Genomic DNA, 26,366 nt, shown 5'->3' on the forward strand with positions numbered 1-26,366 from the left:
GTCTCCTAAAGTGACATTAGAATTTATCAAAACCCAAAAACGTGGATAGATGGCAGCATTTGCGCAAAACTGAACGGGCGAACCACTGCATTTAACCATGGCAAGGTGACTGGGAATATGGACGTGTACAAACAGACCAGCTGTGTCATCCGGAGGCAATCAGAGACGTCACAACAGTAAAGAAGAAGGTGGAGTCGCAATTCATCGGCTCAGATACAAACAACATGGTCAGACCAGCTGGCTGGAGTATTTACGGACATATTCAATTCTCTCCCTATCCCAGTATGTCCCCACTTGCTTCAAAATGTCACCATTGTCCCTGTACCCAAGAAAGCAAAGTAACTTAACTAAATGACTATCGCCCCGTAGCACTTCTCTCATCATGAAGTACTTTGAGAGGCTTGTAAGGATCATATCACCTCCACCTTACTCAACACCCTAGACCCACACTTTTTGCCCTATCCCCCTTGGACAGAAGAATACCTATGTAAGAATGCTGTTCATTGACTAACGATCAGCCATAGTGCTCCAAGTTCATCACTAAGCTCGGGCCCTGGGTCTGAACCCCTCCCTGTACAACAGGTTCTAGATTTCCTGACGGGCCAACAGCAGGAGGCCCCACAGCGTGTGTTGCTCAGGTCACGCACGTCTACAACTTTGCTGGCAACACAACAGCGGTAAGCCTGATTACAACAACGACAAGACAGCCTACAGGAAGAGTTGAGAGCTCCGGCGGAGGGTGCGAGGGAATAAACCTCTCCCCCAATGTCAACAAAAATGAAGGAGCTTAACGTGGACTACAGGAGACAAGCAGCGAGAGCAGGCCCCATCTACATCGACGGGGCCGCAGAAGAGAGGTCAAAAGCTTCAAGTTCCTCGGCGGGCACATCACTGAGGACCTGAAATGGTCCCTTCACACCGACAACGTGGAGAAGAAGGCGCAAAAGCGCCTCTTCAACCTCAGGAGGCTGAAGAAATTTGGCTTGGCTCCTAAGAAACCTCCTACGAACTTCTACAGATGCACTATCAAGAGCATTCTGTCGAGCTGTATCACCGCCTGGTACAATAACTGCACTGCCCGCAACCGCAGGGTTCTCCAGGGTGTAGTGCGGTCAGCCCAACGCATCATCGGGAACACACTGACTGCCCTCCAGGACATCTACAGCACCCGGTGTCACAGGAAGGTCAAGAAGCTCATCAAGGACTCAGCCACCCGAGCCACACCTGTTCACCCACTACCATCTACAGTAGAAGGCGGAGACAGTACAGTGCATCAAAGCTGGGACCGAGAGACAGTTCTATCTCAAGTACCCTGCCCTGAACCTTAGACACTGTCACTAGCCGGCTACCAACCTGTACTCTACCCTGCAACTTAGAGACTGCTGTCCTATGTACATAAGAGGCACTGAACACTGGTCACTTTAATCATGTTTACATACTGTTTACCCACTATATATGTATATACTGTATTCTAGTCATGGTTTATAACTATATAGCTTCTGCTGTACACACCTTTCTATTCATATACTGTACTGTCCATACTGTCTACACACAGCATTCACATACATATTTATTTATTCCCGGACTCTGACATTGCTCATTCTGATATGTCTAAATATTATGACTTATTTTTGGATTGTTATTGTTTTGCTAGATTTGCTGCATTGTTGGACCTAGTAACATAATCATTGGTTGCATCTGCGATAACATCTGCAAATAAACTTTGATTTGATCCTACCCTACCTGTGTTTGTATGTGTGCACTTTATGTACAACTGTGTTGTGTGTGTGGTGATGTATGTGTGTGTGTGTGTGTGTGTGTGTGTGGTGGTGTGTGTGTGTGTGTGTGTGTGTGTGTGGTGTTGTGTGTGTGTGTGTGTGTGTGTGTGTGTGTGTGTGTGTGTGTGTGTGTGGTGTGTGGTGTGTGTGTGTTCTGTGTGTGGGCTACTTTACTAATACCTGCATTCCGCAAACCATTTGACAGGAAACAATGGTCAGCCAAGACAAAAGCGATGATGGACTATTCAAGCCTTCTTAACAGCTCCTGAAGTGACTGAGGCCCAAACACTCCCTGAAAATGTATGGTGTGTGTGAATTGTATGTCTGGAAAGGTTTAGAATGGAAGAAATCTGTCATACAGATAGATAGATTTAGGGCGTCCGAGTGCGCGCAGTGGTCTAAGGCACTGCATCTCGGTGCAAGAGGTGCCACTACAGTCCCTGGCTTGATGACCGGCTGTGATTCGGGAGTTCCCAATATGGGACGTGCCACCAATGCCAGCGTGTCCGGGGTAGGCTTGTCATTTGTAAAGTAAGATTTGTTCTTAACTCTGATTTGCCTAGTTTTAAATAAAGGTTAAAAATAAATAAAGTACTTGTTCTTATTCTATTTGGGCCATTCCTCAAAAGTGTGTGTGTGTGTGTGTGTGGTGTGTGTGTGTGTGTGTGTGTGTGTGGTGTGTGTGTGTGTGTGTGTGTGTGTGGTGTGTGTGGTGTGTGTGTGTGTGTGTGTGGTGTGTGTGGGGTGTGGTGTGTGTGTGTGTGTGTGTGTGTGGTGTGTTGTGAATAATCAAGCCTTTGTAGAGAGAGATGCCATCGATTTGAGAGATAGAGATAGAACACTGAGACACCCTATGGATCATCAATGTGCTGGCCCACAATCACCACCATGCCTTGATTAGGAGACACTGCCTATCCTATGTAACACCATCATGCCTGGGATAGAGACACTAGTCTCAGGGCTGGGGATGGGAAGGGCTGGCCTGAGGATGGGCCTGGGGTCGGGGCTTGAGGCTGGGTGTTTTTGGTAGTACAAGGGGCGGGGGTTTGGGTTAGGGATTAGGACAGAGGCTGGCGTCTTGGGGCAGTCAATTCCAGGGATGGAAGAGGAGAGGTGAAAACTCCATAATCCCACCACCACGTCTAGGGAACGACACAGAGACTGGGGTTATATGGATGAGCCGGAGCTGAGGGTTTGGACTAGGGAATGGACTGGACGGGTGATAGAGGTTAGTAGCTGGGGTTGGGGAAGGACCTACGGTAACCTCAGGGCTGGGATGAATGGGCTGGGGGCACATGCAGTGAATATAGGTGATAACACAAGCGTCGGCTGCAAGGATCCAAGATAAGAATCAGGGGACTCCTTTCAAGCTTTTAGTGGGGTAGAAATGCTACTGTACTCCCCCCCCTCCGCTCTCTCTCACCCCCCCCCCCCCCCCCCCCCCTCAGTCCCTCTATCCTCTCTTCTCTGTGTCTCTCTGCTTCTGTCACTCTCTCAGCCAGACGCTGATGTCACACACGGACACATTTCATTGTGTCTGGCAGAGAAAAGGGAAGCAGATAAGGCTGGGACTCAGCTGATGTGAAGTATGACAGCAGTGGTACGCCTCTTTGTTGCTCTGTGACACATTCAGAGCTTTAACAGTTATTTGGAGAAACATCAAGTAAACAAATATAGCATAATGTGTCTAGCCAGCACCACGTTTTTCAGCTGACACCCAAAAGGTATCACCTGCAACCTACATGCACCAAAACAGGGCAAATGTTGCCTGACTGAAAAAAAACACCTTTCTATTGTACAAGATCAGGCTCAATAGCACATGGGTCCCGATCCTTTTCCTAACATGAGCCTTCCTTCTCTTTCAGCTCCAGAAAGTCACAAAGATGGAGACTGGGGTTCAGAATTCAACCTCCGGCGAAACATCCGCAAGATCCTTCTTGTTTCTGTGAGCCTGACGTGGGCTGTCTGTCCTTGATCTAGAAGATTGAACTAGAAGATTGAAGAGAAGTGAGATGAGAGAATCTAATTGTGTGTGTGTGTGTGGTGTGTGTGTGGTGTGTGTGTGTGTGTGTGTGTGGTTGTGTTGTGTGTGTGTGTGTGTGTGTGTGTGTGTGTGTGTGTCGTGTGTGTGTGTGTGTTGTGTGTGTTGTGTGTGTTGTCGTGTGTGTCTGTGTGTGTGTGCTGTGTGTGCCACTGACCTGTATCTACATCTGGGTACCATGATGAGACATCCTATTTTGCTAAGGACCAACAGCCAGAGGTGCTCTTACTAAAGCTACTCTATAGTACTTCATTGTAATCTTAATCTCAATCTAATCCAAGCCATAAAGGGACAGGTCTTATCCCCAGACTAGAGGGTCTTTAAGGCAGGTCAGGTGACCCACAGATTAGGGGTGGTCTGCCCCGGGATGGCGTGAGAAAGAAATTCAAAAAGAAGAAGGTAAAGCGATGGTTGTTTTTTGCGGAGGTGTAAAGCCATTAGCGGCTCTACTTTCTGACAGCACAAGAATAAGGTGAAAATGGAATGGATAGAGGAGTGTAATTGGTCTTGGTGAACGATTGTGCTGTTTCCACGAGTCATTTTGACCTACATCAATAATCTGTTCATTGATCGTTTACCTCAAGTTTCATTGTCACGTGCACAAGTATAGGGAGATGCCTTTTCTTGCTAGCTCTTTCCCAACAATGCAGTAATCAATATCAGTAGTACTTTAAAATAAAGTAGAACAAAAACACACAAGAAATAGAAATAAGCAGAACACGAGACAGTAAGTAAGCTACAGTATATACAAGGTCAGTTCAAGGGTCAGTGCCAACACCATATTTACAATGTGCAGGGATACTGGAGTGGTTGGGATAGATTGATTGTTTGCCTCTTAAAGTATTGAGTGAGGGAGAGGGAGTGTGTGCGTGTATGTGTGTGTGTGTGCACGCGCGTGTGTGTGTGCGTGCGTGCGTGTGTGTGTGTGCGTGTGTGTGTGCGCGTGCGTGTGTGTCTGTGTGTGGGGCCACCTCTACAGCCTTAGACCAAACACTGAAAGACTGAAATAAATAGTCCTTAAAAAACAACACCGTTTACACTGCTCTCCAAAAGAAGGAGGGTTGTGGACGACAGGCAGATGTAGGTCCATGGGAGGATGGAAAGTGAGGGAAAGGGAGTGAGGGGGAGAAAGGGAAAGAGAGAAAATGGAGAGAGTGATAGACAGAACATGAAAGAATAAAATGGAAGCGAGCGAGAGGTGAAGGAGGTATCAGAAAGAGAAAAGACGGGTATTAAGGCGTCTGCGTGTTTCCCAGCCGAAACAGTTCGGAAGAGTTTGTGCATATATTGTGACGATATTTTCGTGTCGGACTTCGGTGAGTTTTTTTTTTGGCTCAGAGCCGTTCAGAGCCGAAGTCTACGCCTCTTGGTCGGTGCTTGGTCAACAGCAGGGATTCTTCAATAAAGTCTTTGTTGTCGTTCCCATTTTTCCATTGAGAAATACTGCTCCAAACATCTGCAGTTAGATGTAAAAATCGCACGGCTAAGATCTCCTCGGCAAAAACGTCAAAATGAATGGCAGATTTCTTGAGTTATCTTAGATTTATAGATGGAGGAATTAGTTGTGTACATAGAGCAGTCTCCCTACACCTGTTAATGCTTCACACTGGAGTGTCAGTTCCTCATTGGACGGCCAGCACAATCGGACACAGACACTTAATAGCCTTTACAAACAACCCAACCATTCACCCACTTGTTTGCCTTGCACGTAATTAGTATAGATTGATGGTAATATGCATTCCAGGTGCCAAATAAATCCAAAGAAATTGGATTTGTTCTTTAAACTGGTGGTCATGTAGACTATATATATATATATATATATATATATATATGCTTTTGCCCAGTGGTGTAAAATACTAAAGTACAAGTACTAGTACTTTTTTTGGGTATCTGTACTTTACTATTTATATATTTTGACGACTTTTACTTTTACTTCACTACATTCCTGAAGAAAATTAAATAATTTTTACTCCATACATTTTCCTTGACAACCAAAAGTACTCGTTACATTTCGAATGCTTAGCAAGGCAGGAAAATGTGTTAATTCTAGTGATGCACCGATATTACATTTTTGGCTGATACCGATATCCAATATTTTCCTTGACAAAAAAAAACAATACCGATATTAAACATTTTAACTGTGTTTTAAGCATTCTAGTACAGTTAAATAGTGATCACACACACATGGACACCGTGGTCTAAGGCATTGCATCTCAGTGCAAGAGGCGTCACTACAGTCCCTGGTTCGAATCCAGGCTGTATCACATCCGGCCGTGATTGGGAGTCCCATAGGGCAGCGTAGAATTGGCCTAGTGTCGTCCGGGTTTGGCCGGGTGAGGCCGTCATCGTAAATAAGAATTTGTTCTTAACTGACTTGCCTAGTTAAATAAAGGTTACACACGCACACACACAGACACACCACACTGACCAAAAAGATATTCTGTTGGCATTTACGTATATCCCCATTACCAGTAAAAGATAATCAAAACCTATTTCTTTCACTTACTTGCTGTGCTGTTTCGTTGTTCATTTGTTCCGTCGTTTCATTCTCAACCAGGATTTCTAATACTATGGAACGCCGTTTGGGTCTTTGCCTGTCAAATAACACTATTTGACGTGTCTAACAAGCTTGTTGACAAATTAGGAACTGAATATGACTGCACATCACATAATAATTTAACGCATTCATACATTTTTTACGTAGTTATTACACATTGATTACACTATTACTCGTATTTCATATGTCACAACGATTCATCGATACGTATGCTATGATGCTGGTAAAGTTGTCTAGCGCACCTATGTACAGTGCTGGTCATAAAAAAAGCTAGCTAGCTCATGGATGCAAACAATGTTCTTCCCCGAAAACATAGCAAAACAACAGAATTGGTTTCAGTAGCTATAATTATCTAGCTAACTATATAGCTAGATGTCATAATCTAAAATAACCCTAATTTATAAGACAGTTCTTATTTGATTAATGGTGGTCGGACCCATCTATGTGAAGCTAGCCACAATAAGGATTAGCCACAATAGTGGACTTTGCGGTAAGCCTTCAAAATAAAAGTATGTCATTGACAGTGATGCAAATGAATACAAATAGTAGAATTATGCCATAATTGAATAGATCATGCTAAACGAGGTTGGAATGTTGTTATATAAAACCAACAAAAGACAATAATTTGTTAATTTGACAAAAATCTGTTGAAATCATATTGTATGTATTATACTTTAGAATTGCATTGGGGGCATACTTATTTCACTGTACAGCCTTACCTATGGATTGTGGATCAATGACATGGGGTATCAGTCTACTCAGTGACACCCAGAAAACATTAGCGTCGTAGCTCTTATTGTGGGAGTCTGAAACTGTGAATTGAGCCACATTTATTGTCAGCCTACTGTATGTGTATTGAACACTATTCCCAAGGGAAAAAAATACTGCAAGGATGTTTTGGAGTCTGATAACTCTGAGGAGGACGTTGGGCAAAAATATTTTGGGTATTGAGGAGACTGATACCACATTTCTTTGATCCTCAATCCTTAGTTAAAGCTGTACAGTGCAATATGAATGTCAATACACGCAATGGGCTGACTGGGGAGGTGATTTCACACAGTCACAGTCCCGCGATAAGAGCTACAACGCTAATATTTGCGTAAACTCTTCACAGTTGTGTTCTGTGGGTGTCACCGAGTAGACTGATACCCCCATTTCATTGCTACACATTCCAACCTTGTTTAACATTATCTAGTCTAAATATGGCATCATTCTACCAATTGTAACCTTCTGCATCACTTTCAAATAGGTACTTTTATTTTGAATGCAAACTGCAAATTCCACTACTGTGCCTAATCCTGATTGTGGCTAGCTTCACAACACATAACTCGGTCCGGTCGAGCCTCACTAGTCAGATGAAGCTTGCTGGCTGCTCATAACATTAGCTTTGGGAAACAGGGTTAAGTAGCTGGCTAGCTATTTATTTTCATGAACTGAAGTTCAATTTCAATAGGCGAACAACAAGTGGCTACCTAGCTAATACTTACTCACAAGGATTCCTAAATCATTGCTAAGAATGATGAAAATGACTGCAGTTTCTACTGGTCATTGTTTTCAGACTGGTTGTATTGGTGCTAGCTAGGTACCAAGCTAAAGCTAGCTACCCCAGAAGTTGCGGTCAAACAAATAATGCTTTATTACCAACGCGGTATTGTAAACACATCGTTCGTTGCCGGTGTTTACTTGTTTGCAGACTTTTTTGTACAGCTTTGACAGTGCTACTGATAGTAGTGGTGGCGCTTGGCTTGCACGTGCAAATTCAGAACACAACATTCTATAATAGAACTGTGTTATTTGACGTGTCAAATTAAAAGCTTATTTGTACCTAGCTAGCAAATAGTGCTATTTGACGTGTATCTTTTTGACACGCAAAGACCCAAACGGCGTTCCATAGTATGTTATGAAGCTAATAGCAGTGACGCTATTACTGTGTAACTCCGGTAGGGCAACATGTGTACCGGTGCTCGACCCTTCGGCGAAAGCCAACATCACCCACGACCGAGATCGGTTGATTGCCAAGGGCAATGAATTCCATTATCTTGGCGCTAATGGATTTTGCCTTTGAGTTGCCTCGCTGAAATGTTCTTACTCTTTCAAATGACTGCTCGACTTGTTGACTGCTCGATCCACACAGCAGACATTGTGGGCTAGGTTAGGAATGCTGTGTTGCACGTGTAGCGCAACATTTTACGTGGCGTCATTACGTCATGTACCTACGTTATAGGTATGCACGTCAGCTTTGACATCGGTTTTTAACATCGGCGTTAAACTAGATATGGGGCCGATAACGATGTTGGCATTTTTAGCTAATATCGGCCAACTCCAATATGTTCACCGATATATTGTGCACCCCTAGTTAATTCACCCACTTATCAAGAGAACATCGCTGCTCATCCCTACTACCTCTGATCTGGAGGACTCACTAAACACATGCTTCATTTGTAAATGATGTCTGAGTGTTGGAGCGTGCCCCTGGCTATCCGTAAATTAAAATAATAAAATAATAATAATAAATAATACTTTTACTTTTGATACTTAAGTATATTTTAGCAATTACATTTACTTTTGATACTTAAGTATATTTCAAACCAAATACTTTTAGACTTTTACTCAAGTAGTACTGGGTGACTTTCACTTTTACTTGAGTCATTTTCTATGAAGGTATCTTTACTTTTACTCAAGTATGAGTACTGGGATCTTTTTCCACCACTGCTTTTGCCTACCCATCAAAACTGAGATTGAAAGAGAGCAACATGGGTATGTGTGTGCGCAAGTCTTGAATGTGTTTGTGTGTTTTAAAACCCGTTGGCTTGCGTGGCTGCCTGTGAAAGGGGTGGTGAGGCCCTCCTCTCCTCCTTTCCTCTCTCCTTCCCTCCTTCCTCTCCTCCCAGCAGGTGAGATAAAGATGGAATTTGCATGCCTTCCAGGAGAGAGGGAAGAAAGGGGGGAGGAGAGGCGAAAGGGAACGAAAGAGACCGGCATAGAAAGACAACGGAGAAAAAGAGAGGGTCTAGTAGACATAAAATGGGGTAAAGAAAGAGCAATGATTAAAGAAATTAAAGAGAAAAACGTGAAAGAAGAGAGAAAGGGGAGCCTGCTTTCCTTACCCCTCAACAGCCATCACTCCCTCCTTACTGCTCTCCCTCTCCTTTCACCTCTTCCATAGGGAGGCTGTCTGGGATTTCCACTTTGAGGTGGTGGGTGTGGCTATACACACCCATACATACAGATGCTAGCTTGCCATAATGAGAGAGAGAGAGAGAGAGAGAGAGAGAGAGAGAGAGAGAGAGAGAGANGAGAGAGAGAGAGAGAGAGAGAGAGAGAGAGAGAGAGAGAGAGAGAGAGAGAGAGGCTACGCTACACTAACTCCACCTGTGACAGGGGTCACCTCAGAGGTGTGTGCATGCCCCCTGTTCCCTCATTATTCACACCCCTGTGCTCTTTGAAGGAATGGGGAATAGAGGTGCTCTCGGGTATGACAGGTTCAAAGCAGACCGCTATGGTATAAATTACAGCTGAAAACTGGAGATGGCTATCCATACACACTCATATAAGAGCCGGGCTACCAATGTCTAAGCCAGGAAACTGCAATGTATGGAATGAGTCTGTTATTACTAGAGAATGAACAATATACAAAATAACAATAAGCATACTATTTACAAAGCCTCACAATAGACAGTGATTTGGATCATGAAAAACATACTTAAGAGGAATGGTAGTGCCATAGAGAGAAAGGGGGGAGAGGGGGAGCTAAAGAGTAAGAGAGAGGGACAGAGACTGAGAGAGAACGAGAGAGAGAAAAAAGAGGGGGGAGCGTAGCTACACTAATCCAATTTCCAGAATTCCAAAGCAAATTCAGTCACCATACAGTGTATGAATTCCAGGTCAGATGACCAATACACACACCCTCCACTAGAGGGGCACATTGAGTGACATGGGATTTGGGAACGCTGAGAGTGGAATGGGAATTCCAAGGGAACCCAATGGGAATGACTTCGGAGAGAGAGAGAGAGAACAAGGGTGTGTTCACAGTCACACGTGGGCATTTCTATGGGAACAACGTTCTTCATATAATAACCTCCACCAAAACCATCAAAACACCTACTTTTCAGTATGCATTGAACTTCTATAGCCTACATGGTGAGCTGAGCTTTCATTTCGGATGTGTCCCTTATTCCCTACATAGTGCACTACTTTTAACTAGGGCCTGGGTAGGGACTACCCTGAACGTATATGTATCTCTTCTTATATTACACACTGACCCTAGTCGCTATATAGTGCACTACTTTTGACCAGAGCCCTATAGGGAATAGGGTGCCATTTGGGATGCGACCCAGCTCTTCTTATATCACACACGGAGGCGAAAAAAGCTTTGAGGACACTACATGCAGAAATAAGTCAGTTGGTCCACACGTAGAGGAGAGAACTCTCATGGTCCATCCATTCCCACTGAGATGCCCGCCTGCTGCCAAACACATTTAGTTCTTACAGTAAGTAGATATAGGGAGGCCAGACTTGACTGAAGTCAAATTCTCTCACCTCCCTTTCCTCTCGTTCTCTCTTTCCGAGCACCTCTCGTTCTCTCTCTCCTTCCATCTCTCTCTCCCTTCTCTCTCTGTTTCTCCCTCACTCTTTCTCCTGCACTGTGAATAGACACGGGATTCCACATGCTCACCAAAGACACAGCACACATGTCAGTCTTCTCTGGCAAGGTGACAAAACTGTCCCTCTTTTCTTCCATAGCTTCTTCCATAGCTTTCAACTCTTCCTTCACCACTCCTTACATCTCCTCCTCTATATTCCCTTTCTGTTCCATTCCTGTCTTCTCTTATCTTTCCTCATCCCTGAGTTATTTCTATCTTCCTCATTAACTCTTTTATATCTCTCCTCCCTCCCTGTATTCCCTCCCTGTCTTTATTCCCTCCTTTACCGCTCTCTCTCTCGTCACCTCATCTATGGGAGTCTCAAAGGGGGCGGTCCGTCCGCTACATAAAGCACATTCCAGAGGGACAGTGGAACTCTCTCTCCAATCAGAGCACAGGGAAGAGTCCATCATTCCTTCCACCTCTGTTTGAAACTCCTTGACAACAATGACACTCTGGGAAGTGAAAGGCACTCGGACGTCACGCCTTAACCACCGATCTAGAATCAGATTGGCCCTAATTAAACATAACCTCAGTACTAAACTTAACCATAAGCTGGTGATTTATTACCCTGTGCCAGTGGTTCATTGCATAGCTTATTACTGTAGTCTATGGTACTACTGTAGCGTTAGCTGTCTCTGTTCTGCCTCTAGCTCTGACAGCTAGCCACACCTCGGTATCTCACCTGAGAAGGCTAGTTCAGTTCACTCTCTCCACTGCAAGAGTGCAGTGCAGGTTGTGTCTGACTTTGTGAGTGCAGTGAGCAATGAGTGTTATCAATATGAAGGAAATAGGATATTAATTTCCATAGGATAGTGAAGTACTGTTATACTTAGATTTTTGACGAGAGAGAGAGAGCGAGAATGTCTACATGTTGATTTTTACTCCCTGGGTGTCTCGTTGAAATGAATTTACACTTTCATTGAGTTGTTCCGGGACAAAAAAGTTATTTTGTTGCTTTTTCACGTGTAAAATAAACAAAGCCCACTGCATACTCACTGTGAAGAGCATTTGCTAATTGATGTTAATTATGATCAACTTACCAATGAATTAATGACTATTAATATTGTTTATGACTAAATAGAAATACTGATGCATACCCTGCTACTACTACTACCTGACGAATAAATAAATTGTATAAATGAACTTTTAATTTGAGTCCCTTTAATGCCAACTTTGTGTCATGTAAAATAGGTTGTTGTTTAATATCACATGCATTCATTGAGTACCTGTGACACGGAAGAGTTTTGGGGGTAAAACATTCAAATGTCGAAACCTTGGACATCATTTGTGATGTGATGCGCCCCAATACGCAGTGACAGCCGATAACGTTAACTCTCACTTTTTTAACAAGCAATGCAAAACACCCATTCTCTCTACTTGCAATGTTCTGGTCAAAGTTCTATTTAAATGGCACCCCGAAAAATACAAAATAAACAGGCTACATAATCGTAACTGTGCGCATTGTAACAGTGTTCACTCTACAAGGAGGGCCACGYCCAAATTTCTTGCAAGAAAATCTTTTCCATTGACGTTAATGGACAAAAAGTAGGAAAATACACAGTGCGACATGCTTCTTACAAGTCGGCCGGTGCAGAACAGATCTAGAAGAAAAAAAATGTATGCGCGCGAGCTACAGCCGGGCTCCCGTGGCCCGCACTCCTTCTCTCAGAACTCTGAACAACTACAAAACGAACGCGGACAAATGGTCCCTGGAATGAAGCTTGTTCGTAACTGTGCAATAACGCTATAATAACGCACGGACCATCCGTGTAAATATATAATTAGTATAATTATTAATGCAATAAAAGTTTAAAACACATTTTGGTAAAAGTAGGCTAGAACATGACTTATTATTAGACCGGGGGCAGAAAATGAACACTTGTTATAAAGTATCCCCTCTATTTATACACTTTCGCCAACAAGACGCGGGTGGGTTTGGAGTCCGGCCCGTTTGAAGCAACATGTCGCTGTTTTAACGGTTTGAATTGGTTAGATTTCATTAGAAATACATCGACAAGTGTGTGAAAGTAATTGTAGGCTGGCTACTCACCGCTGATTCCGACTCCTGGACCACGATACACAGGGTTACGAGCACCAACCCCACCGCGAGATTTCGCAGACTCTTCAAGTTTTTATTCATTTTTTTAAAAACAATTCTGCCTCAACTAAACATTGACAAATTCAACAAAAAAACACATCAGAGAATTGTCATATTCTTCTGCTAACTCGGCTATAGAACAGAATAATTTTCAGAACGCAGTAGACAGATTCTTGTGGCGACTCCAAGCTTCCAGTCGTGGAACCGTTCCCTTCTGCAAACCCCTGACTGACTTTTTCTCTATCGACCTGCCAACCTGCTACAGCCGGATCTACTTTGGATCAATGCGCATGCCCCTGACACTTGCTTCAACAGGTCTTGTGTGCGATATAGTGTGCAATATCCCAGAACTTCCAAACAAACCAAAAAACAAAGATTGTTTTGTTTGTATGCTAAGATATACAACTAATAAGTAGTTATAGTTCGGTGTAGGTCTTCTTTTTTTTTACAGTGGCAAACATACACTCACCAGTGTAGGGCAATTTTTCGTTGCCTCAGGTTACAATAATCTGTTTTTACATAGGCTAAAATATTTATTTGACATTTTAAAACGTCATCCTAACATGTTGCATGTCATTACCATACTGATTTAGGGGAATACTTGGCGCGTTTTTGGAAAGGTCAGGGAATGTAGGGGATTATGTAGACAATTCCACAAAGATCACCCTTTCTTGACGAGTGATCAMTTATTCATTCATTTTTCTCCTCTTTTGCAGTTGAATAGTGCAGTTTTAACATCTTTAGGCCTATAAAAGCAACCAAACCCAAGATATAAACTCAAGGTATCACAAGTGTTTTCAGCATTCACCGTTCAACACTCAACATTCATAGCCTGTCACACGAAATGTATATTTGGTATATTTAATCGAATTGAAACATCAAACGAACATTTAATTGACTTGTTATCACTTTATTCGAGTAGTGATAGTGTAAGCTAATAGTGCTTTTTAACTTGTGCGTTAAAGTGGTAACAAGTGGGTAAAGGTAGGCTATGGAATATGAGTGACATGGCTAAGTCCCACCCCTCTTCTCTGCTCTCATGCACTGCGAAGTAGTTGCGGTGCGTGAAACAAGTCCGGCAGGGGACGAACGTTTTCACAACTGAACTTTGGTGAGTTTTAACTTTCCTTATTATTTATAGCGCAAACCGACGAAATTACCSAACTATTTGAACTAGTGCTAACGAAAATAACCGTTTGGTGCGTGATTCTTCCCCCTTTTTGAAATTGCACTGCTTTAACTCTCTCMTCTTGCTTCTCGTATTTCTCGAAACAGAGACGCATTTTGGATTCTTCAATGAGCTCGTCTTGGCACTTGTAGCGGCGGCTAGGAGGGAAGACGGGACTGGGGAAGCACTACAGGAAAACTACCTGAGTTTTCTCTTCCAGTCGTGATTCAAAATGAAATTCTGGTGCGTTTATTTTAGCTACACATTATATGTTGCCAGAGTGGTATAGTTTGACATTGCTTATCAGCTGTTCTGTATAGCCAACTATATAGAGCGAATACTTTCTTACAAAGTTATTAGGCCTGCGAATTGGATTATTTGAAAAGCCATACGAATATATAATTGTTTATTTATTTTATAGGATTTGTGTACTCGCTGTCAGCTGGGCAGTAGAAGCGACACTCGGGGTAAGTGCGATGTGTTTCCTCAACTTCTAGTGCCTCTCGAATCAAGTGTGCGCATGTATAATAATCTTCAAACAAATTATGCGGCAACAGCCTTGACGTTTTTCTTCTTATAGCTGCATTGCAAGCCTGAGATGTAGAATTTAGGGCAACATTGTGGCAAACAATGGCATGCATGACCAGGCTCGGTGTAGACTAACGGACATGCACATATCTATTACGCAGAGTGGAGTGCTCACTCAGTACATACATTCTGTATCCTTGGGCTATATGTAGGCTGTTTCAAATGCTTGTATCAGGCGCTTGCATCTTGTACATGTATTTAAAAAATATATATAGACATGTGAAGAAAGTTTTTTTATTATTATTATTATTGTAAATAATTCACAACATATTCACGCACAGTGTAGTTTTGTCGCTCACTGCAGTTTTGTCTATGACATTGCACAGTGTGCCTGGTTTATGCTGGATTCATTGGGTAATGCCTTCTCAGAGAATCACCCATCCTCTTTTGGGGGAATTTAAATATTTGTCTTGTGTTTATTGGACACTGTCTGTATACTTTTGAACGCTGATTAAAAGAGCCCACCAGTCAAATTGCTGACTGACTTTTCATACATAATTTGAGTTTTACGCGTTTGGAAGTATTCTTTATTTCAACATCACACAGTGACAGTAGAGATGGAATTGTTACTATTATTATAATTCTCATTTTCAAATAATTGACAGAGTTAAAACGTACATAATTTATCCCCATGAATGAGTTACAACAATAGTATTTATTGAAWCATTGTTATGCTGTCTGTACAGGCAGAATTGGGACGGAATAGATCACTGCATTTTTGGTAGGCCCGCTCAAATTTGTGAAAGATTCCAACCCCGCCCCTTATGAATATTCAAAACCTCATTAAGACTACCCGTGACTCCAGCCACACCTGAGAGCAATTCCTTCACTGTACGGTGTAGGCCAACATGTCATTGTAATAATTGTGCTCAAGAACATTCCGATGTGAAGTTTGTACTTACTGCATACTTTCAACAATAGTATGTAGCCATCAGTATTGCCATATTCCCTTGATTTTTGTGCTGCCAAATTTGTATGGTAATGTTATCAGGATTTAATGATGATTATAGCTGATATAATGATTATAGGCTCGTTTTAAAGTCATCGTTTACACTTTCTTAGAAATTKATTCATTCTTCTGATTTACTGGTAATTCATCAACACATACAGAATTTACAAGCAACTTTCTATGAAGGTGTAGATTACAACATTAACTCTTGATGCCTTAGTCTTTGTACTAAGACTGAGACACACACATTCCAAGAAACCATTGAGGCTAAGGGAGAATTGACCTCATGAGTTAAAGCCTAGGTGATGGTTGCTCTGTGAACTAACCAAGTCTACCGGTCTCAAGCAGACTTCCTCATCATGCAAGAGTATTTAGCCGAACTACACCCTGCATGATCGAAACGGTCGATTCTAAAGAAAAAAACATGTTTGCGAGATACTTGCAGGCTGTGTACAGATCATATCTCTTAAGAGGCTGAAAGGCTTAATACATGGAGTGTGTGTGTGTGTGTGTGTGTGTGTGTGTGTGTGTGTGTGTGTGTGTCACTACCTGCTGGAACGTGTGCTACAGGTGGGTGTAGTTATCGTGACCAGTGAACTGAGATAAGGAGGATGTTTACATAGCATAGACTTATAGATGACCTGGAGCCAGTGGGTCTGGCGACGAATATGTAGCGAGGGCCAGCCGACTAGAGCATACAGGTCGCAGTGGTGGGTGGTATAAGGTGATTTGGTAACAAAACGGCTGGCACTGTGATAGACTGCATCCAGTTTGCTGAGTAGAGTATTGGAAGCTGTTTTGTAGATGACATCGCCGAAGTCGAGGATCGGTAGGATAGTCAGTTTTACTAGGGTGAGTTTGGCGGCGTGAGTGAAGGAGGCTTTGTAGGAAAATAGAAAGCCGAGATTTGATTTTGGATTGGAGATGTTAAATATGAGTCTGGAAGGAGAGTCTACAGTCTAACCAGACACCTAGGTATTTATAGTTGTCCACATATTCTAGGTCGGAACCGTCCAGGGTGGTGATGCTAGTCGGGCGGGCGGGTGTGGGCAGCAAACGGTTGAAAAGCATGCATTTGGTTTTACTAGCGTTTAAGAGCAGTTGGAGGCCACGGAAGGAGTGTTGTATGGCATTGAAGCTCGTTTGGAGGTTAGTTAGCACAGTGTCCAAGGAAGGGCCAGAAGTATACAGAATGGTGTCGTCTGCGTAGAGGTGGATCAGGGAATCGCCCGCAGCAAGAGCTACYTCATTGATATATACAGAGAAAAGAGTCGGCCCGAGAATTGAATCCTGTAGTACCCCCATAGAGACTGCCAGAGGTTCGGACAACATGCCCTCCGATTTGACACACTGAACTCTGTCTGCAAAGTCGTTGGTGAACCAAGCGAGGCAGTCATTAGAAAAACCAAGGCTATTGAGTCTGCCGATAAGAACACAGAGTCGAAAGCCTTGGCCAGGTCGATGAAGACGGCTGCACAGTACTGCCTTTTATCGATGGCGGTTATGATATCGTTCAGTACCTTGAGCGTGGCTGAGGTGCACCCGTGTTTGCACAGCGGAGAAGGTCGAAATGGTCAGTGATCTGTTTATTAACTTGGCTTTCGAAGACTTTAGATAGGCAGGGCAGGATGGATATAGGTCTGTAACAGTTAGGMTCTAGGGTGTCACCCCCTTTGAAGAGGGGGATGACCGCGGCAGCTTTCCAATCTTTAGGGTTCTCGGACGATACGAAAGAGAGGTTGAACAGACTGGTAATAGGAGTTGCAGCAATGGCGGCGGATAGTTTTAGAAAGAGAGGGTCCAGATTGCCTAGCCCAGCTGATTTGTAGGGTCCAGGTTTTCCAGCTCTTTCAGAACATCTGCTATCTGGGTTTGGGTAAAGGAGAAGCTGGGGGGCGGCGCTGTTGGCTGGGGTTGGAGTAGTCAGGAGGAAGGCATGGCCAGCCATTGAGAAATGCTTATTGAAATGTTCAATTATCATGGATTTATCGGTGGTGACCGTGTTACCTATCCTCAGTGCAGTGGGCAGCTGGGAGGAGGTGCTCTTGTTCTCCATGGACTTTACAGTGTCCCAAAAGTTTTTGGAGTTAGAGCTACAGGATGCAATTTTCTGCTTGAAAAAGCTAGCCTTTGCTTTCCTGACTGACTGCGTGTATTGGTGCCTGACTTCCCTYAAAAGTTGCATATCGCGGGGACTTTTCGATGCTATTGCAGTCCGCCACAGGATGTTTTTGTGCTGGTCAAGGGCAGTCAGGTCTGGAGTGAACCAAGGGCTATATCTGTTCCTAGTTCTGCATTTTTTGAACGGGGCATGCTTATCTAAGATGGTGAGGAAATTACTTTTAAAGAATGACCAGGCATCCTCGACTGACGGGATGAGGTCAATATCCTTCCAGGATACCCGGGCCAGGTCYATTAGAAAGGCCTGCTCYCAMAAGTGTTTTAGGGAGCGTTTGACAGTGATGAGGGGTGGTCGTTTGACAGCGGACCCATAGCGGATACAGGCAATGAGGCAGTGATCGCTGAGATSCTGATTGAAAACAGCYGAGGTYTATTTGGAGCGCAAGTTGGTCAGGATAATGTCTATGAGGGTGCCCATGTTTACGGATTTAGGGTTGTACCTGGTGGGTTCCTTGATGATTTGTGTGAGATTGAGGGCATCTAGCTTAGATTGTAGGACTGCCGGGGTGTTAAGCATATCCCAGTTTAGGTCACCTAACAGAACGAACTCTGAAGCTAGATGGGGGGCGATCAATTCACAAATGGTGTCCAGGGCACAGCTTGGAGCGGAGGGGAGTCGATAGCAGGCGGCAACAGTGAGAGACTTATTTCTGGAGAGATTCATTTTTAAAATTAGAAGTTCGAACTGTTTGGGTATAGACCTGGAAAGTACGATAGAACTTTGTAGGCTATCTCTGCAGTAGATTGCAACTCCTCCCCCTTTGGCAGTTCTATCTTGACGGAAAATGTTGTAGTTGMGTATGGAAATCTCAGAATTTTTGGTGGCCTTCCTAAGCCAGGATTCAGACACGGCAAGGACATCAGGGTTGGCGAAGTGTGCTAAAGCAGTGAGTAAAACAAACTTAGGGAGMAGGCTTCTGATGTTGACATACATGAAACCAAGGCTTTTTCGATCACAGAAGTCAACAAATGAGGGTGCCTGGGGACACGCAGGGCCTGGGTTTACCTCCACATCACCCAAGGAACAGAGGAGTAGGATGAGGGTACGGCTAAAGACTTTCAAAACTAGTCTCCTAGAGCGTTGGGGACAAAGAATAAAAGGAGCAGATTTCTGGGCGTGGTAGAATAGATTCAGGGCATAATGTGCAGACAGGGGTATGGTGGGGTGCGGGTACAGCGGAGGTAAGCCCAGGCACTGAGTGATGATAAGAGAGGTTGTATCTCTGGACATGCTGGTTATAATGGGTGAGGTCACCGCATGTGTGGGAGGTGGGACAAAGGAGGTGTCAGAGGTATGATGAGTGGAACTAGGGGCTCCATTGTAAACTAAAACAATGATAACTAACCTAAACAACAGTATACAAGGTATATTGACATTTGAGAGAGACATAGAGCGAGGCATAAAGTAATCACAGGTGTTGATTGGGAGAGCTAGCTAAGACAACAACGGGTAAGACAACAACAGCTAATCAGCTAAAACAACAACAACAACAGGTAAAATGGCAATGACTGGGCAGAGAGGGTCGGTTAACTACACACAGAGCCTGAGTTCGCGGCTGGGGCCGACAGATTAAAAAATAATAATAAACAGAATGGAGTACCATTGCTGCATGTCTGAGGTTCGTTAAAGAGCACCTGGATGTTCCACAGCGCTACTGGCAAAATATTCCGTGGACAGATAAAACTACAGTTTAGTTGTTTGGAAGGAACACACAACACTATGTGTGGTGAGAAAAAGGCACAGCACACCAACATCAAAACCTCATCCCAACTGTAAAGTATGGTGGAGGGAGCATCATGGTTTGGGGCCTCAGGGCCTGGACAGCTTGCTACGATCGACGGACAAATGAATTRCCAAGGTTATCAAGACTTTTTGCAGGAGAATGTAAGGCTATCTGACTGCCAATTGAAGCTCAACAGAAGTTGGGTGATGCAACAGGACAACAACCCAAAACACAGAAGTAAATCTACCACAGAATGGCTTCAACAGAAGGAAATACGCCTTCTGGAGTGGCCCAGTCAGAGTCCTGACCTCAAACTGATGCTGTGGTATGACATCAAGAGAGCAGTTCACACCAGACATCCCATGAATACTGCTGAACTGAAACAGTTTTGGAAAGAGGAATGGCCKAAAATCCTCCTGACGGTTGTGCAGGTCTGATCCGCAACTAAAGAAAATGTTTGGTTGAGGTTATTGCTGCCTAACCAGTTATTAAATCCAAGGGTTCACATACTTTTTCTAGATGTTGCACTGTAAATGTTTACACAGTGTGTTCAATAAAGACCTGAAAACMTATACTTGTTTGTGTGTTATTAGTTTAATTAMTGTGTGTCTATTGTTGTGACCTAGATGAAGATCAGATAAAATGTTATGACCAATCTATGCAGAAATCCAGGTAATTCCAAAGGGTTCACATACTTTTTCTTGCCACTGTACATAAGTGTTGTTTTTCTGTCTTTGGGGTTTTGCCCAGTCCTTCTGGTCATTKTCTGTGGTTCCACTTGAGAATTATTATTATTGTGGTTAGTTAATGATGATTAATTATTAAAACGGTCCCTCCCTATATCCCTTATTGTCGACTGAGTCATCTAAGTTAAAGTTAAGTTCAGGCATTAACCCCAGAATGATTAAGGTCATGTTTAAGGCTTGGGTTAGGCTTAGAACTTGCAACATCTAGAATCAGAGGCCGATGCTTATGCCCATCCGCCATCCCCTTCCACAACGACCTCGTAGAACTGAAACTACTTGACTGTAACAATTCTCACTGTTGACCCTAGTGGCCAGTTTCCACCTAGTCTCCCGACGTCCTCAGACGTGGACGGACGTTGAATACTGACTTGTATCACGGGTGACCTGGCTGGCCTGACCACCCTCAATGGTGGTCAGGTTATCAAGCGTAAGTCAATCCATTAGTCCAACCTCCTACTTCTTTGTTGTCCTGGGGAGTGTAGCCTGAGTGAGTGACGGATGACTTCATTGGGTGGTCCTCTAAATAGTGGGACAGTGGGCATCTCCATGGTAACAGTTTTATGGTAGGTATGGTCTGGAAGAGGTCCAGAGATCCTGTGTGTGTGTGGTTATAGGAGTTTATGTGGTTAACCAGACTAGCCAGAGATAGCAAAGTGGTTCCAATCTCAACCCTACTGTATCTCAGAGAGAGGTGGTGGAGCGTGTAAGGAGTCTCTCTCTCTCTCGCTGTCTCTCGCTCTCTCTCTTGCACTCTCTCTCTTTCTTTCCTCTAATTACACCCTCACAACAACAAACCCACCCCCACACCCCAAACACAAACACCTCTCCTCTCTCTCATCCCTCTCCCCTATCCGTCCGTCTCTCTACCTGCTACTGCAGACAGATAACATGTCTTTATCACACCCCTATCCACAGGGTTTGGAGATAACACTGACACACTCACACAAGGTCACACAGTGTCTTCACACAGTCACACACTTCTGTTCAAATGAGCCAAATCAGACTTTGATAAGCATAAATTCAATTTGAGTGGAAGTTTGGATTTGCCTCTAAATTATCAGTTTGATAGATGGGTACAAAATTCTTCAGTCTGAAAACAGAACATCACGTCAGTCTATGAACACTCCACGGAGGAAGTGCTGGACTGATGTCTGACACAGCTGATGGCAAACTGTTTTTCACACACCCATGAAGAAAGGAGAGGAGCGGTGGAGGAGGGTGAGATTGAGCCTAGGTTTACATGACAGGAGGAACAGGAAAAATATTTTTTTTTAACTGCAGGAAGTGGCATTTAGGGAGTTTGAGTGAAAATGAGAGTTCATCCCTGCACTGCTCAGAATGTCATAGAAAGATATTTAGTAGTGAGAGTTTTCTAAAGGAGACAAATAGAATGGGGATTTTGTCAGATAGTGTCAGTCTGGCTATCTTCCCAGTTCTCTTCAAATAGATAGGAGATATCTCAGACACCCCATGGCCACATCAACACTGATGGAGCATATCAACATTTGGCTCATCTGTCTGTAGATAGATTGTCACTTTTACTTGTTGGGTCCATACTGAACATGTGGCAATTACAACCTATAGTATGACATTTGGTTATGAATGACTCGTGAAGCATCTATGAAGGTCTCATGAAGGGTTTATAATGGCTTCATAAAACCTTAAATTGTAATTCCTTTGAATTGGGAGTTTATATTTCTATTGATCTGTTTACACGTCCATCCGCCATGTTGTTAGGCAGTGTTGTTAGGAATTAAATTACTCAGATGATATGGATAAAGTTGTTTAGAGTTTGTCTCCGGGGGAACAGTTCCAACAGGCAGATGTGTATATTCTGTCTTGTTAAAGACACATGGAGTCACAGGGAGTGTGTTTGTGGGTGTGCATGTGCATGTCTAGCCCTCTTCCACTCGTCAGTCTGATGTTACGTGATACTTTTTGTCCTTATCTCATCCCCCCCCCCCTCCTCCTTTCTTTCATCCCTCCCTCTTATCCTCCCTCCCTCGCTCTTGGGTGGAATTCGCTGCTGGCAGAACATGTTGGGATCTCCTCCTCTCCACAGGTGTCACCTCTACACTTAAAAAAAGTGCTGTCTAGAACCTTAAAGGGTTCTTCGGCTGACCCCAATAGGAGAACCCTTTTTGGTTGCAGGTTGAACCCGTTTGGTTCTATGTAGAACCCTTTCAGAGGCCGAATAACTATGTTGGAGCACTTTTTTTTCTACGAGTGTAGAACATTCCTCCACGAAGTGAGACAACTGATCACTTTTGATTTGTGGTTCCTACCCCCACCCTCACCTCCCCTACTCCTGTGTGGAATGCAATAGAAGGCTGTAGGTGACCAATGCATTGTGTGTGTGTGTGCGTGTGCGTGTGCGTGTGCGTGTGTGTGTGGTGTGGTGTGTGTGTGTGTGTGTGTGTGTGTGTGTGTGTGTGTGTATTTCAGTGAAGGGATAAAAAGTGCCAGAGGTAACACTTACAGACCTAGTCTAAATTACCTTAGATGGTTGAGATAGTCACAGGTTTTATTGAGGGTTAATATATGCTTCCCTGGGGTTAAACAAAATAGGAGACATTTATGTGCTCGGAACAGCTATTTCGGAAAGTTCAGTTTTTAGCGGTGACTTCCTAAAAACATGAATATCTGAATGTTCAAAAGTGGTAGAAAAAAAAACAGTGGTTTCAAAAAAATAGGGTGGCAGGGTTAAGTGAAAATAAAGAAGGAAAATATAAAAAAATAAAAATAAACTTTTTGAAAATAATCTGTTTTGAAGATGCAAAAGCCAAAGCGTAGGCAGCAGGCAGTATCCTGTGGACGCCTTGTGGGTTCACAGCTCCAATCCAGATGTGTTGGTCATTACTGAAGATGTGTGTTAAGGAAAAGTGTTTTGAATACTTATGTTAACCTTTCTGGTTATAACCTTTTTCGCCAAGACAGATCTTCCAAAGGTGGGGGAGTGGCAATCTTTACCAAGGAACACCAAGTCTATCCCTAAACAATTTGATTTGCTGGTTCTAAGCATTAAACTTTCAAATAGCTCTTTGTTGACTGTTGCTGGGTGCTATCGTCCTCCATCAGCACCAGCCTGTACACTACCTGCCTTAAGCTCTCTCCTGGCCCCTTACACTAAGTCTGAATTTGTCCTGCTCGGTGACCTAAACCAGGACATACTTAAACCACCTGACCAAGTCCTAAAGCAATGGGACTCCATACATTTTTCTCGGATTATTACCAATCCCACAAGGTATGACTCCAAACACCCAGAAAAGTCTACTCTCCTTGATGCTATCCTCACAAATAATCCTGATAGGTATCAGTCTGGTGTTTTCTGTAATGACCTTAGTGATCACTGTTTTACAGCCAGTGTTCGTAATGGCTGCTCAGTGAAACGAGCTGTCCTGATTTGTTATAGACGCATGCTAAAAAACTTTAATGAGCAAGCCTTCATTCATGAACTGGCCTCTGTAAAATGGTATAGAATCAGCTTGATGCCCACTGTCGAAGATGCTTGGACCTTCTGTTTTGATATTTTCAGTGGTATTGTTAACAAACACGCCCCCATAAGAAAATGAGAATTAAAAACAGGTTCAGCCCCTGGTTCGACCATGATCTTGCAGAGTTATTCCACCTCAAGAATTGCATTTGGTGAAAGGCTCGGCACTCAGGCTGACTGGCTCTCAATTCAGGCAAATGAGAAATAAGTGCACTCAGGCTATCCGGGAAGGCCAAAGTTAGTTACTTTAAGGAGCAGTTCTCTCTCTGTGGATCTAACCCCAAGAAGTTCTGGAAAARGGTTAAAGACCTGGAGAATAAACCCTCCTCACAGCTGCCTATGTCCCTTAATGTTGATGATGTAGTTACTGACAAGAAGCACATGGCTGAGCTCTGTAACCACCACTTCGTCAAGTCAGGATTCCAATTTGACTCAGCCATGCCTCCTTGCTCGTCCAACATTTCCTCATCTCCCACCCCTTCTAATTCGACTATCCCCGATGCTTCTCCCTGTTTTRCCCCTGCCCCGCTACAAAGTTTCTCCCTACAGGAGTTCACTGAGTCCGAGCTGCTAAAGGAGCTCCTGAAAATTGACCCCAAAAACCATCTGGGTCAGATGGTTTAGACCCTTCTTTAAGGTTGCTGCCCCTANTGGTTTAGACCCTTCTTTAAGGTTGCTGCCCCTATCATCGCCAAGCCTATCTCCGACCTTTTTAACCTGTCTCTGCTTTCTGGGGAGGTTCCCATTGCTTGGAAGGCAGCCACGGTTTGTCCTTTATTTAAAGGGGGAGATCAAGCTGATCCTAACTATTATAGGCCTATTTCTATTTTGACCTGTTTATCAAAAGTGTTGGAAAAACTTGTCAATAATCAACTGACTGGCTTTCTTGATGTCTATAGTATTCTCTCTGGTATGCAATCTGGTTTCCACTCAGGTTATGGATGTGTCACTGCAACATTAAAGGTCCTCACTGATGTCACCATTGCCCTTGATTCTAAACAATGTTGTGCTGCTATTTTTATTGACTTAGACAAAGCTTTTTATACGGTAGACCATTCCATTCTTGTGGGCCAGCTAAGAAGTATTGGTGTATCTGAGGGGTCTTTGGCCTGGTTTGCTAAATACCTCTCAAAGAGTGCAGTGTATAAAGTCAGAAAATCTGCTGACTCAGCCACAGTCACCATCACCATGGGAATACCCCAAGGCTCAATCCTAGGCCCCACGCACTTCTCAATTTACATCAACAACATAGCTCAGGCAGTATGAAGCTCTCTCATCCATTTAAATGCAGATGATGCAGTCTTATACTCAGCTGGCCCCTCCCCTGATTTTGTGTTAAATGCTCTACAACAAAGCTTTCTTAGTGTCCAACAATTTTCTCTACCCTTAACCTTGTTCTGAACACTTCCAAAACAAAGGTCATGTGGTTTGGTAAGAAGAATGCCCCTCTCCCCACAGGTGTGATTACTACCTCTGAGGGTTTAGAGCTTGAGGTAGTCACACCATACAAGTACTTGGGAGTATGTTTAGACGGTACACTGTCCTTCTCTCAGCACATATCAAAACTGCCGGCTAAAGTTAAATCAGGACTTAATTTCCTCTATCGTAATCGCTCCTCTTTCACCCCAGCTGCCAAACTAACCCTGATTCAGATGACCATCCTACCCATGCTAGATTACGGAGACATAATTTATAGATCGGTAGGTAAGGGTGTTATCGAGTGACTAGATGTTCTTTACCATTTGTCCATCAGATTTGCCACCAATGCTCCTTATAGGACACATCACTGCACTCTATACTCCTCTGTAAACTGGTCATCTCTGTATACCCGTCGCAAGACCAACTGGTTGATGCCTTTTTATAAAACCCTCTTAGGCCTCACTCCCCCCTATCTGAGATTTCTACTGCAGCCCTCATCCTACACATACAACACCCGTTCTGCCAGTCACATTCTGTTAAAGTTCCCCAAAGCATACACATCCCTGGGTCGCTCGTCTTTTCAGTTCGCTGCAGCTAGCGACTGGAACGAGCTTGCAACAAACACTCAAACTGGATAGTTTTATCTCAATCTCTTCATTCAAAGACTCAATCATGGACACTTACTAACAGTTGTGGCTGCTTTGCATGATATATTGTTGTCTCTAAATTCTTGCCCTTTGTGCTGTTGTCTGTGCCCAATAATGTTTGTACCATGTTTTGTGCTGCTACCATGTTGTGTTGCTACCATGCTGTGTTGTCATGTGTTGTTACCAATCACTCCTCACCGACAGGTAATGGATAACACTTCATCTCTCTCCTCTTCTTCTCTTCTCTCTCTCTCTCTTCTCTTTCCCTACTCCTGGTAACCTCTCCATATGAACACCCACAGGAGTTCTAACTGCCCTTCCTCATATTATC

General features: G+C 43.6%; 2 protein-coding genes across 2 annotated transcripts in view; one reads left to right on the plus strand and one right to left on the minus strand.

Annotated features, from left to right (window-relative positions):
* col4a5 (collagen, type IV, alpha 5 (Alport syndrome)) overlaps positions 1 to 13,361 on the minus strand; it is an 87,356-nt gene extending 73,995 nt beyond the window's left edge. Inside the window, 1 exon segment of the mRNA XM_070435045.1 lies at positions 13,073 to 13,361. Coding sequence (XP_070291146.1) covers positions 13,073 to 13,162 — 90 coding nt within the window. The 5' untranslated portion in view covers positions 13,163 to 13,361.
* Positions 13,362 to 14,145: 784 nt separating this feature from the next.
* The window catches only part of col4a6 (collagen, type IV, alpha 6), a 224,809-nt gene continuing 212,588 nt past the window's right edge, over positions 14,146 to 26,366 (plus strand). The window contains exons 1-3 of the mRNA XM_070449551.1: positions 14,146 to 14,231; positions 14,396 to 14,531; positions 14,710 to 14,755. Of these exons, the coding sequence (XP_070305652.1) occupies positions 14,521 to 14,531; positions 14,710 to 14,755 (57 nt within the window). The 5' untranslated portion in view covers positions 14,146 to 14,231; positions 14,396 to 14,520. The remainder of the gene's footprint in view (positions 14,232 to 14,395; positions 14,532 to 14,709; positions 14,756 to 26,366) is intronic.

This window comes from Salvelinus sp. IW2-2015, linkage group LG3 (genome assembly GCF_002910315.2).
Source record: "Salvelinus sp. IW2-2015 linkage group LG3, ASM291031v2, whole genome shotgun sequence".
NCBI classification, from domain to species: Eukaryota; Metazoa; Chordata; class Actinopteri; order Salmoniformes; family Salmonidae; genus Salvelinus; species Salvelinus sp. IW2-2015.